Source organism: Lipotes vexillifer, unplaced genomic scaffold, assembly GCF_000442215.2.
Source record: "Lipotes vexillifer unplaced genomic scaffold, Lipotes_vexillifer_v1.1 scaffold496, whole genome shotgun sequence".
NCBI classification, from domain to species: domain Eukaryota; kingdom Metazoa; phylum Chordata; class Mammalia; order Artiodactyla; family Lipotidae; genus Lipotes; species Lipotes vexillifer.
The window spans coordinates 9,377,406-9,392,104 of NW_006786690.1; the positions used below are offsets into that span (position 1 = coordinate 9,377,406).

At 50.5% G+C, this 14,699-nt stretch overlaps 1 protein-coding gene across 1 annotated transcript in view; it reads left to right on the forward strand.

The window, feature by feature from the left end:
• The window catches only part of LOC103078103 (protein-arginine deiminase type-2), a 43,592-nt gene that overhangs the window by 8,783 nt on the left and 20,110 nt on the right, over positions 1–14,699 (forward strand). Inside the window, exons 2-5 of the mRNA XM_007459260.1 lie at positions 3,970–4,153; positions 5,137–5,209; positions 11,003–11,064; positions 13,695–13,812. Of these exons, the coding sequence (XP_007459322.1) occupies positions 3,970–4,153; positions 5,137–5,209; positions 11,003–11,064; positions 13,695–13,812 (437 nt within the window). The remainder of the gene's footprint in view (positions 1–3,969; positions 4,154–5,136; positions 5,210–11,002; positions 11,065–13,694; positions 13,813–14,699) is intronic.

The window sequence follows — 14,699 nt, forward strand, 5'->3', positions numbered from 1 at the left end:
GCATCGGCAGGCGGACTCTCAAGCACTGCGCCACCAGGGAAGCCCTCTTTTTTTTTTTTAATCACTCTGGTAATACAGTTTGGGAAACCAAGAAGGGTGGGTCCATTCATTCATTTATTCCCAAAATATATATTGAGCATGGTCACGTCCTGGGTACTGGGCTATGGGGGGCAGTACAGTTGTGGTCCTAGCCTGTCCTTCCATCTATATATCTTTAGCCTCTTTCCCATAAGCAGGAGGTCATGGCCACCACCATCCCTCCTCTACTTCCCTCTGTAACTTCCTAGGCCCCTCCCTGCAGCCTCCAGGGACAATCAAGGTGGCGGCAGCCCCTGGCTCTTGGGTTTCTGCAGGGGATTCTGAGAGGTTCTTCCTGGGGAGGGAGGGAGGCAGCCAGCAGGAGCCACGGGGGACAATAGATGCCTTTGTTGCTTCTGCCAGGGCCACTGGAAGAATAGTTGTTTGCTCAGCTCAGTGCAGGACTGGTGCTGGGGTAGGAGGGTGTGAGTCCCCAGAGCTCCAGTGTGGGTGGGGCATTAACCCTCGAGCCTCTGCGGCCTCCTCTACTTTCTAACTGGCTCAGAGGAATGAGGGTGGCAGGAAGCATCACTTATATCTCACTATTGTCAGAATCGAGGCCCTAAAGATTATCCTGCTCTGTGAGTTTATAAAGCAATTTTGTCTAAATAGAGTTGTATGCAGAAACCCATTATATAAGACAAGATGAAATAATGTGACTCTGCTTAAAGGGAGGGTGGGGATCTGGCAGAGGGATCCCCAGCTTTTCAGCACCTCCTCCCTACCCCTTTGTCCAGGCCTGCCCCCTCTGTGCTCCCCAGACTCCGGCCACCTCTGACCTGGTCCCATTCTCTCATTTTACACTTGATGAAATTGAGAGATGACAAATGCCTTGCCCAAGGCCACCAGCAGGTTGATGGTCGAACCCAGGGCTTGCACTAGGGGAATGTTTCCTAGATCTGAGCCTACAACTGCCCAGACTCCCGTAATTTTTACCAAAAGCATAATTCTACCTCTAGTACCATTAACTTAAAATTTTTCTTTAAGCCAACTCTTATTTTTGTTATAACTTTAAGTGGAGATCTTATATGATTACCATAAATGCCCAACCTTTATCAATTGCCATAAAACATAATACATTTAATAAATACATGTCTTCTTTTAAATTGTGCATCCATGTGCCACCTAAAAGCATCTCACATGGGTACCCACACCTCCTTTTGGGATTTGATGCCTGGAACTCCTAAAAGGTTCACCTCTGTCCTGCTCAGCTCCACCCTCTTTGCTGAGTATGTGTGATGTGCCAGCCCTGTGCTAGGCCCTAGAGGAGACCAGACCCTGCCCTTGGGGGCTTACAATCCAGAGGAAGACAGACACCCAGGGTAACACCATGAGGCAAAATGCAGGCACCCCCCGCCCCGTCCCCGCCGAAGAATGAGACATAGGAGGGAGGGGCGGTCATCCTGCATCTTATGGGCCGGCAAGTGGACACTCAGAAGGTGCGAGGGACACACTCAAGACCCCCTCAGCAAGTCAGCGGCAAAATTGGGCTTGAACCCATATCTTTTGCACATGTGCTCCCAATCCAGGGTTTCTACCCAGACTCTGTGCCTCTCCTAATGCTGGATGTGAATGGAGGGCAGCAGACCACAGCCAACAGGTGTCCCCATGATGGGCTGAGGAGTTTAGAAGGGGACAGACAAGAAACAGAGTGGTTCTGGAGCCTCTTTGACAAGCTCCTTCCCCAGCCCTGGACACAGGCTGCCTGACCATTGCCCAGTGGTCTCTCCTGCCAGTGCCCGAGACCAGTGGTCTTTGCCGGTAACTCCCACAGTCTATGGCCTGGATCGAAGAGACCCTGCCTGGGGGCCTCTGCAAACTCACACTCAGGGCCTTGGCCATCTCATCCCAGGGCTCTAAGTGCCAGAGTGCGTTGCTGCACATCTAGACCAGTGGTTCTCAAAGTGTGGCCCCTGGACCAGCGGCACCAGCAGTTCCTGGACACGTGGTAGAAATGCAAATTCTCAGGCCCCACTCCAGACCTACTGAATTTTTCCGAAATGCTGAGAAGGGGCCAGGCAATCCATGTTTCGACAAGCCCTCCGGGTAATGCTTTTACTGCCACTGCTACTGCTCCTGAACCTTGAGAACCACTAGCCTAAAGCTCTCATTCAACCCTGGTCACTGTTTACAACTTCAGCTGCCCCTCAGGCATGCCAGCCAAACTCTCTGGGAATGGGATCCACAAATCTGTAGCCTTCAAAAAAGTGAAGATTTAAACAGCACCCCCTGATGATTCTGATGCCCGATCACAGTGGAGGACTCTTCGGGAGCCCAGGAACACCAGACCTTCAAAATAGCAGATGTGCCTTTGAGGCAGACACTTGTACCTGCATCTTAGTCCCAAATCCCGTAAGAATCCACCTAAATCCCTCTGAGCCCTTTTCAGCCTTTAGGAACCTTCAGATTGGGGGGGGGGCGGGGCGGGGCTGGAGATTTAGCAAAACTGTCAGCCCTGGGTACCTTCCTCCTCTATCTCCCTGTCCTACCTGTTATCTCCCCTTAAGCCAGTGTCTTAATCTGCTTGAGCTGCCGAAACAAAATGCCACAGGCTCAGTGGCTTAAAAACAAAAATTTATTTCTCAGAGTTCTGGAGGCTGGAAGTCTGAGATCAGGGTACCAGCATGGTTGGGTTCTGGTGAGGACTCTCTTCCTGGCTTGCAGCCAGCCGCCTTCTGGCTGTGGGCTCACATGGCCCTTCCTTGGTACACGAGAGATCGCTGTCTCTCCCTCTCCTCCCTCTGCCTCTTCTTACAAGGTGACCAATCCTATCAGATTAGGACCTTACTCTCATGACTTCATTTAACCTTAATTATCTTCTAAAGCCCTATCTTCAATCAGATTGGGAGTTAGGGCTTCAACAGCTGAATTTGGGAAGACTCAAACATTCAGTCCATAGCAAGCAGCTCAAACCAGTTAGTTTTCTGCCCTGAAATCTTGATGGCTTTTCAAGAATTCCAAAGTCATCTCCCTTTCAAGAGAAAACCACTCCAGAACCCCAAGGAATGACTCTCAGAGAGAATTCCAAGCTGTGAAAGCTGTGACAGAAAGTAGGGGTCTTTGTGAAAGAGCCAGCCCACGCTTGCCCCTTGAAGTCCCGAGTTCCAGGCTGCTTCTGTGTGCAAACCCAGCGCTTTGACACCTGCCTCCTCTCTATCAGCCGAGGTCTCCTCGCCTTCAGCTCAGATGCTGGACAGGGGTTGGGAGACAGGGTTCTAGGCCTGGCACTGTCTTTGGAGCAAACTCATTCCTCTGTCTGAGCCTCAGACCTCCACCCATACAGTATCAGGTGGCTCCCAAGCTGGTTGCCTGTCAGAAACACGAGGAAGCGTGTTAAGAATTCAGATCCCCAGGCCCCACCCTGGAACATTCTGACTCAGTGGGTACAGGATTGGCCCAAGGAATCGGCAATTTTTTTTTTACGCCACAAGATGTTTTAATTAGAATACAGTGATTTTTTAAAAATTAAAGTATAGTCAATTTACTATGTTTCAGGTGCACAGCAAAGTGATTCAGTTATATCAGTTATATGTATACATATATGTGTATATATAGTCTTTTTCAGATTCTTTTCCATTGTAGCTTATTGCAAGATATTGAATATAGTTCCCTGTGCTGTACAGTAAGTCCTTGTTGTTTATTTATTTTACATATAGTACTGTGTAGCGGTTAATCCCAAATTCCTAATTTATCCCTTCCCCCACTTAAGGAATCTGTATTTTTAACAAGTGCCCTCTTCACTCCCAGGTGATTACAGTACAGCTGGGTCCCTAGGGAGACCAGGCAGCCTGGGAGTGTCCTTGCAGCCTCGTCCCTCCAGGAGTCTTCTCCTGAAGCCCCTTGTCCCACCTGCCCAGGGATCCCCGTGACCGCCCTCCTCTCTCCCTACAGTGCGGCCCCAGCCGGGGCCCAGACCTTCAGCCTGAAGCACTCGGAGCGCGTGCAGGTGGAGGTGGTGCATGACAGGCAGCCTGAGGAGGTGGCCGCCGACGGCAAGCAGCGCTGGCCTCTCTCGCCCAGCACCACGCTGCGGCTCACCATGAGCCAGGCGAGCGCCGAGGCCAGCAGCGACAAGGTACCATGGTCGGGGAGGCGCCCCTGCGAGGGCCGCGGGAACTGGGGACCGACAGTGCTGGCATCAAGACAGGCTGGACCAGCACTATTGATTGAAGCAGCATGAGGCCCACACGCGTCATTTTATGTTTTCTAACAATCACATTAAAAGAGCAAAAAGAAACAGGGGGACTTAATTTTGATATTTTTTCCTTAACTCCATCATCAAAATATTATCATTTCAACATGATATCAATGTAAAAAAATTAACAAGCTAGCTTACATTCTTTTTTCACATCAAGTCTAAATCTGCTGTGCATTTCACACCTGTAGCACATCTCAATTCGGACTTGCTACATTTCAAGTGCTCAATAAACATCCGCAGCTAGTGGCTATGGTATTAGACAGCCTGTTGTTAGATCATAGAATGATGACTTCATGGCAGGTTAAAATCGTGTGCTGCTGAATGACGAACTATTAGAATCATTGGAAGTTACAGCCACAAACATCCTTGGTCTCATCGTGTATCAAACGGGATGCTGAGCGCCCACGCAGCAAAATGATCTGCCCAAGTGCTGGAGCCGAGACCAGACTCTCTCTTCCCTAAGTTCTCTAATTATGAACTTCACTGTGTGCCCCATGTCAGTGATGGCGCTGGGCGTTATCCAGTAAGAGCAACCTAAGCCCCCTCGTTGCTTGGCGGTAGCTAGACACACACCAAGGCAGATGTGGGGCCCCGACAAGCAGCAGAATGCACCAGGGGGCAGGTCGGCGCCCTGGATGCACTCTGAGAAAAGGGGAGTCCCATATCTAGTTGGATAATCTGAGAAAAACAGCCCACCAACCCAGGAGTGCTTCCTGGAGGAGAGGGTTCAGATGTTTAGAGAGGGTCAGCTTGACAGGCTGTGAGGTGTGAGAGAGGGAGGTGGTCATTGCAGATCTTCCTGCCTGTGATCTGTGATCTCTGCCCTTCTCTCCCTCCCAATGTGTCCCCTCCCTGTCAAGGTCACCATCAACTACTATGAGGAGGAGGGGGTCACCCCCATCGACCAGGCTGGGCTCTTCCTCACGGCCATTGGTGAGTTGACGTGGCTATGGCCTGGGTGCCTTTGTTCCCCAGGGGCTGGCATTGCTGCTCTTCTCAGCGACACTTGGGCTGTTTTCAGTGCTGCTGACCTGGCACTCAGAGCTTCCTCTGAATAATGCAGGCCCGAAAAGTGATGCCACACGTGCCCAGGCCCTTCTGTCCTGGGGTGGGGATGCTGCAGGACGAGGCATGCCTTGGTCTGCCAGCGACTCACCCCAATGTCAGGGTCCACATCGCAGGCTCTGGGGGCCATGGAGGAGAAAGAGCAAAGTCTGTTCCTCTCCCGCCTCTCCCCTGCAGCCTGAAGAGCTTGCCCCTCAAAGCGAGGGGAATGACCTGTCTACAAAACCTGTGCTGTCCTCAACAATCCAAGCTACACACTTGCCTTCCCCAGACCCAGCCCAGGGACACAAAGATGCAGCCTGGGTCCTTAACTCACCTAGTCCAAGCCCTTCGTTTGATTCACAAGGACACTGAGGCCCAGAGAGGTTAGGGAACTAGTTCAAAGTCACACAGCAACTCAGTGGCAGGTTGGGTCCAGAACTCAGGATCATTCCCCTCCTGGGTTCTTTCCATTTGCAATGCACTCCCCTGCCCCGGATGCCAGGGCACATAGGTTGTGGTCTTCTGAAGCTTCATTCACTCGACTCCTCTGCAGTGGAGGTATTACTTTTTTAAATTTTAAATCAGATAATGTTTAAGCCAGGGCGACATTTCAGTGGGTCATTTTGTCCATCCAGCTTCAGTTTCACATTGATAGAGTAGCCACATGTCAGGGGAAGGGAACTACCAGTTACTGAGATTCAACTATGTGCTGAGTGCTTTAAAAATAACAATGTCTATTTTCTGAACACCTGCTCTGTGTCCAGGACTTTGGTGAAGAGGTGGCATTTATTGAGCACCTACAGTGTGCCAGGCTCAGTACTAAGTGGTTTACTGTCATGATCTCAATCTATTCTTACATCTATTCTGAGAATACACACTAGTATTGTCCCCATTTTACAGATGAGAAAAATCAAGGCTCCTAAAAAAAATAAAATGAACAAAAACTTACCTGAGTCCACAAACCCTGAAAGTGGTTTGTGGGACACCCCACCATTTCAATTATCTCACATGCTCCTGGGGTCTCAGAACTGCCCCCACAAAACAACTAGTTCCCAAGCCAGCCCCTCCTTCTCCAACTCTGTGTCTTTAGCCACTGAAATAGGCTCAACAGCACTGCTCTCCTGCTTCTGAGCTTATTCCCAAACGGGCTTGACTGCTGGCCACCTGCCCTTCTTTCTGCACCGAGGGAGTGAGTAGCTGGCCTTGGGGGTGGGGGGTTCCTCAGGACAACCTCAGGGGGCCTTGGGAGATGAAACCCAAGCCTCCCGAGTCGCAGCTGTGGGCTGGCACACGTGTCCACCTCACGGGCACACAGTGCCCCCAGATTGTCTCAGGTGACAGTCCCTGAGGAAACCTAACCCCACAGAGACAAGGACACCTGAGGACATTAGCAGGAAGGGCAGTGGCCAAAGGCCTGGCAGAGAAGGGAGATGCCCAGGGGCTGACGACACCACTAACGAGACTTCCACCCTAAAGCACGGCAGACTCAGGATGGATGGCAAAACAGTGCACTGTAAGGAGGCAGGGCTCTGCTAGAAGACTCTAAGCTTGTGCTCGGAGCAAGCCTGTCAGGGTGCTGCAGGCATGAGAGTCCAGAAGATGCCAAATACACACGTGATAAATGACCAGGCTCATCTGTCTGGGGTTCCAAGGCTGTGCTCTCACTGAACAATGATTTCTTTAACTGCCCCAAGTTCCAGATATTTAGGCTCCATGGGTCAGTAAAGTGTCCCCTCTTCCCCCGCCACCAAAAAATAGTAAGCCTGGCCATTTTGACACTTGGCCAGAAAGAAAAGACAGGAATAAAACAATTTACCATCAATTATCACCATCATTTTAACATTTCAACACCTAAAGAGTGGGCACGGCATAATCTCAGAATAAAAGACAGTCGTTTACATTGCAGAAATAAAGCTTTATGAAAAACTCACCCCTTTGAACTTGTGTTTCCTGTTCCACCAGCAATCCTAGTGAAAATTGGATTTCTTTTGAGACCCACTGGTCTATCTGACCCCTCCGGGTCCCATATTCCCTCAGGCATCTACCCCAGGAGCCCCTGAGCCCCGTGCCCTGAGTAATCATGCAGGGGCAACACCTCAGAGGCAGGAACGCTCTGAATGTCCCAGGATGGTGGGGCTGCCCCCAAGGATGTATCTGAGTCTGTCTCACCCTAGTTCTGTGCTGAGTCCACGCTGAGCCAAAAACATCCCTGACATAAGAGTGGACGATGTTCTGGCTCTGCCTCATCCAGCCACATTGTGACCACCACCCTGAGCCTGTTTCCTCATCTGCAAAATGCGATTCACAGTGCACTCTTGCACAGTGTTTACAAGGGTTCAGTGGGATGGTGCATCCCGAGGGCCTGGCGTGGGCTAGGTGCTCAGTCGATGCTCTTTGCTTTCCTCGCTTCCTCTTGGGGCAGCCCATTTTCCCTCTGCCTGCATGAAGCTGAAGAGCCTTCCTGTGCCTCACTCAGTCTTCCTCCTGGGATTCGAGAACGAAACTATAATGCCCTTGGTCAAATCAGACTGTGGGTCTTGGTCCCAGTCCTGCGAAAAACCTGTTATATGCCCTCCCACTCCAGACCTCATTTTTTATTTTTTATTTTTGGCTGCACCACACAGCTTGCAGGATCTTAGTTCCCTAACGAGAGATTGAACCCGGGCCCACGGCAGTGGAACTGCGGAGTCTTAACCACTGGACCCCCAGGGAATTCCCTAGACCTCCTTTTTCCCAGCTATAAACTCTCCGGAGAGCTGAGGATAACTGCCCTAGTTGGCTGTTGGGGAAGAGAATCCTTCCTTCCCAAGCTGCCCTGTTAGGCAAGTTGGGTCATGGGTCATAAGAGAGAACGTGTTAAGCACCGTGGGAGGTCGGGAGGTGGGCGATAAGGGAGCCCCATTACGCAATGCCTGAATTTCATAACGGGAAGTCAGTGAAACTTGTCTGAATTTAATAAACCAAGATTTGCCTCAGGCAGGTGAGGGGACGGGCTGGACAAGGAACTCCTGGGTTTTTTTAGGAGCTATGTGGTACTCTTTGATTTTTTTTTTTTTTTGCACTGTGCAAATATTACATTGATTTAAAACATTTAATTTAAGAAATTCATAGTGGGGAGTTCCCTGGCAGTCCGGTGGTTAGGGCTCGGCGCTTTCACTGCATGGCCCGGGTTTAATCCCTGGTCAGGGAACTAAGATGCCACAACCTGCACTGCACGGCCAAAAAAAAAAAGTAAGTAATTAAGTAAAGCCCAGTGAAGTGCTTCCTAATTTCTCTCCTGTGCCCCGCTGCTGTCACAGACCACGGGAGCCGCGAGGTGGAACCACCCGGCAGCCTAGAGAACAAAGCCACGCCGCTGCCAGGGTGGGGAGATGGCCAACTTCCCTGAACTTCAGGGGAGCGAGTCCTGGTCTTGAAAGGCAGGCTTGGGTTTTGGAAACAGCCCAGGGTAGAGGTCAGCCTCAGACAGTGGAGGGAACTGCCAAAGGCAGGAGTCTGGAGTCAGAGACCCGAGTGGGACCTCTGGCTCTGCGCTCTCTGGGGACTTCATGGTCAATGCCCTGCTGGGTGCCTCTGTTTCCTCTTCTGTATGGTACGGGTGGCTGGGTGGAGAGGGGGGCAACTGAAGGGAAGACACACATGGGAAGTGCTGTACCGTCCACAAAGGACTATACGCTCAGGAGAGATTGTTATCTTGAAAAGCAAAGAGTGATTCCTGGAGGAGGCTGGGTCTGCAGCTGGTCGCCAGGCAGGAGCTTCAGGAAGCCAGCCTCCCCGAAAGGCAGCGTTCCCTAGGGAGTGTCCCGCTGGAAAGTTCATGAAGGTCTGGGAGCCAAAATCAATATTGTTCCTCCAGGACCTTGTTGTTTATCCATCCTACATATTACAAGTTTACATCAGCCTCTTTAACAGTAGCTGGTGGTGCCACCTTCTTGGCTTTCTCCCTAGAATTCTTATCCTGCACCAGCCTCCCAGCTCATCAGCCCAATTTGCTGACAGGTGACATCTCCAAGTCTGGGTTTGCTCACCTGTAAACTGGGAACAATAATATTTATCTCATAGGACAGGGGGCTTCTTGGGAGCAGGCACGGGGCCCTGATTGCCCACCACTGGTCCCCACGGCTTGTGTGGTGCCTGGAACACAGTAGATGCTCAACAGTGATTTGCTGCGTGAATGGGATCAATGGGAAGTGTTTATTTAACTATTTCCTGTAGCGCCTGACAGTGGGGCTGCAGAGGTGGGAGTGCTGCCTCTCCAAGGACCAGGTGCCCTTAAAGCACCCCCGCTCCTACCTCCTTCAAGACCCAGAAGAGCCACAACCAGGGTTAAGAGGGAATCGGGCTGTGGGCAAAGGGAGGCCCCGAATATAATCCCCCGACTTAGGAGAGAGAGAGAGGAGATGTTTCTGCCACTTCAGGGAGAGAGCACGCCTGCCAAGGAGACTGCCCAGGAATCCGTTCATTCCCACCCAACTCCTACCTTGGTCCAAGTCACGCTCAGCATGAGGCCGAGCCCACTGGGCAGTTCGGGGGCCTGAACCCAGCTTATCTCATGTGTCGCGCCCATCACCTTCCCAACAACTCCCCTGCCCCGCCCTGTCGGTCTGTAACTCAGTGAGCCATGTTGCCTTCCAAAAGACACTTGGCAATATCTGGAGACATTTCGGTTGTCATAGCTGGGGGGAGTTACTGGCATCCAGAGGGCAGAGGCCAGGGATGCTGCTTAACACCCTACAGTGCACAGAACGGCTCCCACAGCAATGAAAACAAAAATCTGGCTCAAAGTGGCAGTAGTGCCCACCATTGCAATTAGGGCAACTCATCTAACTGGAAAGGGCCCCATTTTTCAGATAAAGAAACTGGGGCTCAGAGAAGCTGTCTAACCTGCCCAAAGCCACACAGCTTATAAGCAGAGAACCAAGGTTGAAGCCCAGCACCGTCTGGTACTAAACCTTGGGCTCATTTCAATGCCCCACACGGTCCCCACAGCAGGCCGAGGGATAGAGAAGGTCCCTCCCCCAAGAGAAAGGATAAACAGGGACCCTGCTGTGGATCCTCTATCTGGTGGCCTGGCCTCTTGGGCACCCTCAGATCAAGAGGGGTTGAAGACCCAGTTTCCCACCCGAAGTAAAACACTCAGTCCTTAGAGGTGGGCCCTAGACCACCAGGAGTTCTGGGAGAGAAACGCACACACGTACACGTGTGCACACACACCTAGGGAAGACTAGGAAAGGCAGGTAGGGAATCCTATGAAAGTTTTCAAAATATGAGCTTCGATTCAGACCAGACACAGTGTGTGCTTCAGTTCTGCTAATGCGACCTGTGTGCCCCTGGGCATGTGACTTGGCCTCTCTGAACTGAGGCTCCCAAATCTGTCCAGTGAGGCTCATCCCATCCACCACCCAGAACTGACTGAGGAACAGTAAAGGGGTGAGAGATCCCTGACCCACCTGGCAGCCCCTCCAAGAGCTGCACAGTCTGCACGGTATCAGCTCGTGTTTCCATCCCGCAGTGGGGTGTTGAGGTAGGGCGTTGGCTAAGATGCCCTCAGCAAGGCACTCCCCTTCTGGGAACCAAGCAAATGGGTGAGCTGCACCCTAATCCCACCCTAATCTTCCTCCTGTCCCAGCCCCACCCAGTCTGGCAGGCTCAGCAACTCACCCATGTGTCTGTCCCCAGAGATCTCCCTGGATGTGGATGCAGACCGGGACGGCGTGGTGGAAAAGAACAACCCAAAAAAGGTACCTCGCGGGCTTCCCTGGTGGCGCAGTGGTTGAGAGTCCGCCTGCCGATGCAGCGGACTTGGGTTCGTGCCCCGGTCCGGGAAGATCCCACGTGCCGCGGAGCGGCTGGGGCCGTGAGGCATGGCTGCTGAGCCTGCGCGTGCTCCGCAACGGGAGAGGCCACGGCAGTGAGAGGCCCGCGTAGCACAAAAAATAAAATAAAATAAAATAAAAGAAGATAAGGGGAAAGTATTCAGAGATAGGACCCTTCACGTAAGGAGTTCAGATCTTGGAGCATCTGGATGAAAGAGTTTCAAGCAGGGAGTTACCTGGGCCACTTTAAATCTTACGGTATGGATGGAGCTGAAAAAAAAAAAAAAAAAAAAAGGTACCTCGCTACAAGGGCAGACTGAACGGGGGGCTTCCAGGGCCAGAGCCCAAGGCTGGGTCCCACAGGCAGCCGTGGTCTTCCCAGCAAGCTTCAACACTGTCATTTTACAGATGAGGAGACAGGTTTCCAGACACACACTCCAACGACAGAGCCCACCAAGGAGCAATCTCCTTAGAGGGACAGCTATGGAGCAGGTTCCCGAGTCTCAGTGGCCCCCATCCACAGGATGGGGACACCCAGTTCATAGAGTTGGTGGAAAGGATGAATGTCCTGCCACAAAGTACTGCCAAAGCATTTGCTCTTATTATTTTGCCTTTTTATTTTTTGGACCGTGGGGAGCAGAAGATTGCATTAATCATTCCCAATTCAAGGCACATCATCTTTAATGGTGCATGCACAACCCCTCTCCCGTTTTTAGTTTTTCATTTATTCGTTCACTCATTCATTCATTTGTTCATTCATTCATTCATTTATTCTCTTTGATCCTGCATTCCCCACTCCCATTCTGCTCCCCCACAAAGGAGCACTTCAATGGTTTTAACACATCACTTTCTGTTCTTGTGATTCTTGCGAAACATGCGGTGTGGTTTGCGTGTGTGTATTTTTAACTTGTACAGACAGATAGCATTGTGTTCTCCAAGTCGTTGATTCCTACTTTTTCCTCAACCCCATTTTTAAGCTCTGCTGGTTTTGCTCTATGCACATCCAGGCTTCTATTTTCCATTTTCTGCCCTTGTATGGCATTTAAATTTTTGCCATGGCCATACATTACTTTTTTTTTTGCGGTACGCTGGCCTCTCACTGTTGTGGCCTCTCCCGTTGCGGAGCACAGGCTCTGGACACGGAGGCTCAGTGGCCATGGCTCATGGCCCCAACCGCTCCGCGGCATGTGGGATCTTCCCAGACCGGGGCACGAACCCGCGTCCCCTGAATCGGCAGGCGGACTCTCAACCACTGCGCCACCAGGGAAGCCCCCATACATTTCTTTTTATAATAACGACGTAAAGTCTGGTTTAAATTATATGGAGATGGATACTTTAAAAAGCTAAATAAATACAACCCATTGAGAAGCCTGGGGCCTAGCAGCCAGCTCCAGACTCTCTGCATGTCCTCAGGCCTATAGGGGAGCCCCTTCCCCCAGGCTTCTCAGGGGGCTCTGCCCCAGCCCTGCCTTCCTGACGGCAAGGCAGCCCCACACATATGTTCTCTGTGTCCATGGCCAAGCTACGTGCCAGTAGGCACCACAGAGGCCTCTGAGGCATCCAACCTCCGCTGAGGAGCTGGGGAGTCACCCAGTCCCTGTGGGTCTGAACTTACCCAGGCTTCCTCCATCTGGGCCAGTGAAGTTTCATACGTTCTTTACTCATCCCATAAATATTTTTTTAAATTTTATTGAAGTGTAGTTGATTTACAAAGTTGTGTTTAATTTCTGCTGTACAGCAAAGTGACTCAGTTTGACATATATTATATATGTATAGTCTTTTCCATTATGGTTTATCTCAGGATATTGAATATAGTTCCCTGTGCTATACAGTAAGACCTCATTGTTACCCATCCTATATATAATAGTTCTCATCTGCTAACTCCAAACTCCCAATCCTTCCCTCCCCCACCCTACCTCCCCGTTGGCAACCACAAGGCTGTTCTCTGTGTCTGTGACTCTGTTTCTGGTTCATAGATAGGTTCATTTGTGTCATATTTTAGATTCCACATATAAGTGATATCGTATGGTATTTGTCTTTCTCTTTCTGACTTAGTATGAAAATCTCTAGGTCCATCCATGTTGCTGCAAATGGCATTATTTCATTCTTTTTAATGGCTGAGTAATATTCCATTTTGTGTATATATGTGTGTGTGTGTGTGTATGTATTATGTTTGTTTATTTATTTATTTATTTATTTATACCACATCTTCCTTATCCATTCATCTGTCAATGGACATTTAGGTTGTTTCCATGTCTTGGCTGTTGTGCTGCTGTGAACATAGAGGTGCATGTATCTTTTCGAATTATAGTTTTGTCTGGATATATGCCCAGGAATGGGATTGCTGGATCATATGGCAACTCTATTTTTAGTTTTTTGAGGAGCCTCCATACTGTTTTGCATAATGGCTGCACCAGTTTACATTCCCGGGTAGTGGCTGCAAGAGTCTCATCCTAGGGCTGTCTCTCCAGTGTCCTATGGGGTCTGCGCTGGGGTTGAGAATATCTGTCAGAAGATAGAGAAGACAGCACTGACCTCTCTCCTCGCCAATGCAGGCATCCTGGACCTGGGGCCCTGAGGGGCAGGGAGCCATCCTGCTGGTGAACTGTGACCGAGACACACCCTGGTTGCCCAGAGAGGACTGCAGCGATGAGAAGGTCTACAGCAAGGAAGGTACCACAGGATCCATACTTGAGCTTGGGGTGGGGAGCAGGGAGGAGCAATGAAAGCACTTATGATAAGTCTTGGGCTGGGCCAAGGGTGAGGCAGGTGTGACCTTGGGTCTCCTGAGGATGGTGGACTCAAGTAACCACTCCTGCTAAAAACAGACAATAAAACTATCGATATAGTTCAATTGGAACCATGTTTTTTTCTTTTAAAGTTTTTTTGTTTGTTTTGTTTTGTTTTATAAATTCTTTTATTTATTTATTTTTGGCTGCATTGGGTCTTTGTTGCTCTGCACGGGCTTTCTCTAGTTGTGGTGAGCAGGGGCTACTCTTTGTTGAGGTGCGTGGGCTTCTCATTCCAGTGGCTTCTCTTGTTGTAGAGCAGGGGCTCTAGGAGTGCGGGCTTCAGTAGTTGCGGCATGCGGGCTCAGTAGTTGTGGCTCACAGGCTCTAGAGCTCAGGCTCAGTAGTTGTGGCACACGGGCTTAGTTGCTCTGCGGTATGTGGTATCTTCCCGGACCAGGGCTCTAACCCGTGTCCCCTGCATTGGCAGGCGGATTCTTAACCACTGCGCCACCAGGGAAGTCCCTGGAACCACGTTTTTTAAGAAGTTGTACATATGTAGAAAAAGGAGCAGAAGGAAGTTCCCGAAAGGTTATAGGAAGTCATCTGTAGTGTTGGAGATAACAACTAGTTCTTATTGTTTTTCCTAATATACAGGTTTGGGGTTTGCTTTGTCCTGATTATAAAAGTAACAGGCCAACATTCCAGCCACAATTCTCCTGTTTTTTTAATTAAGATATAATTGGGGCTTCCCTGGTGGCGCAGTGGTTGAGAGTCCGCCTGCCGATGCAGGGAACACGGGTTCGTGCCCCGGTCTGGGAAGATCCCACA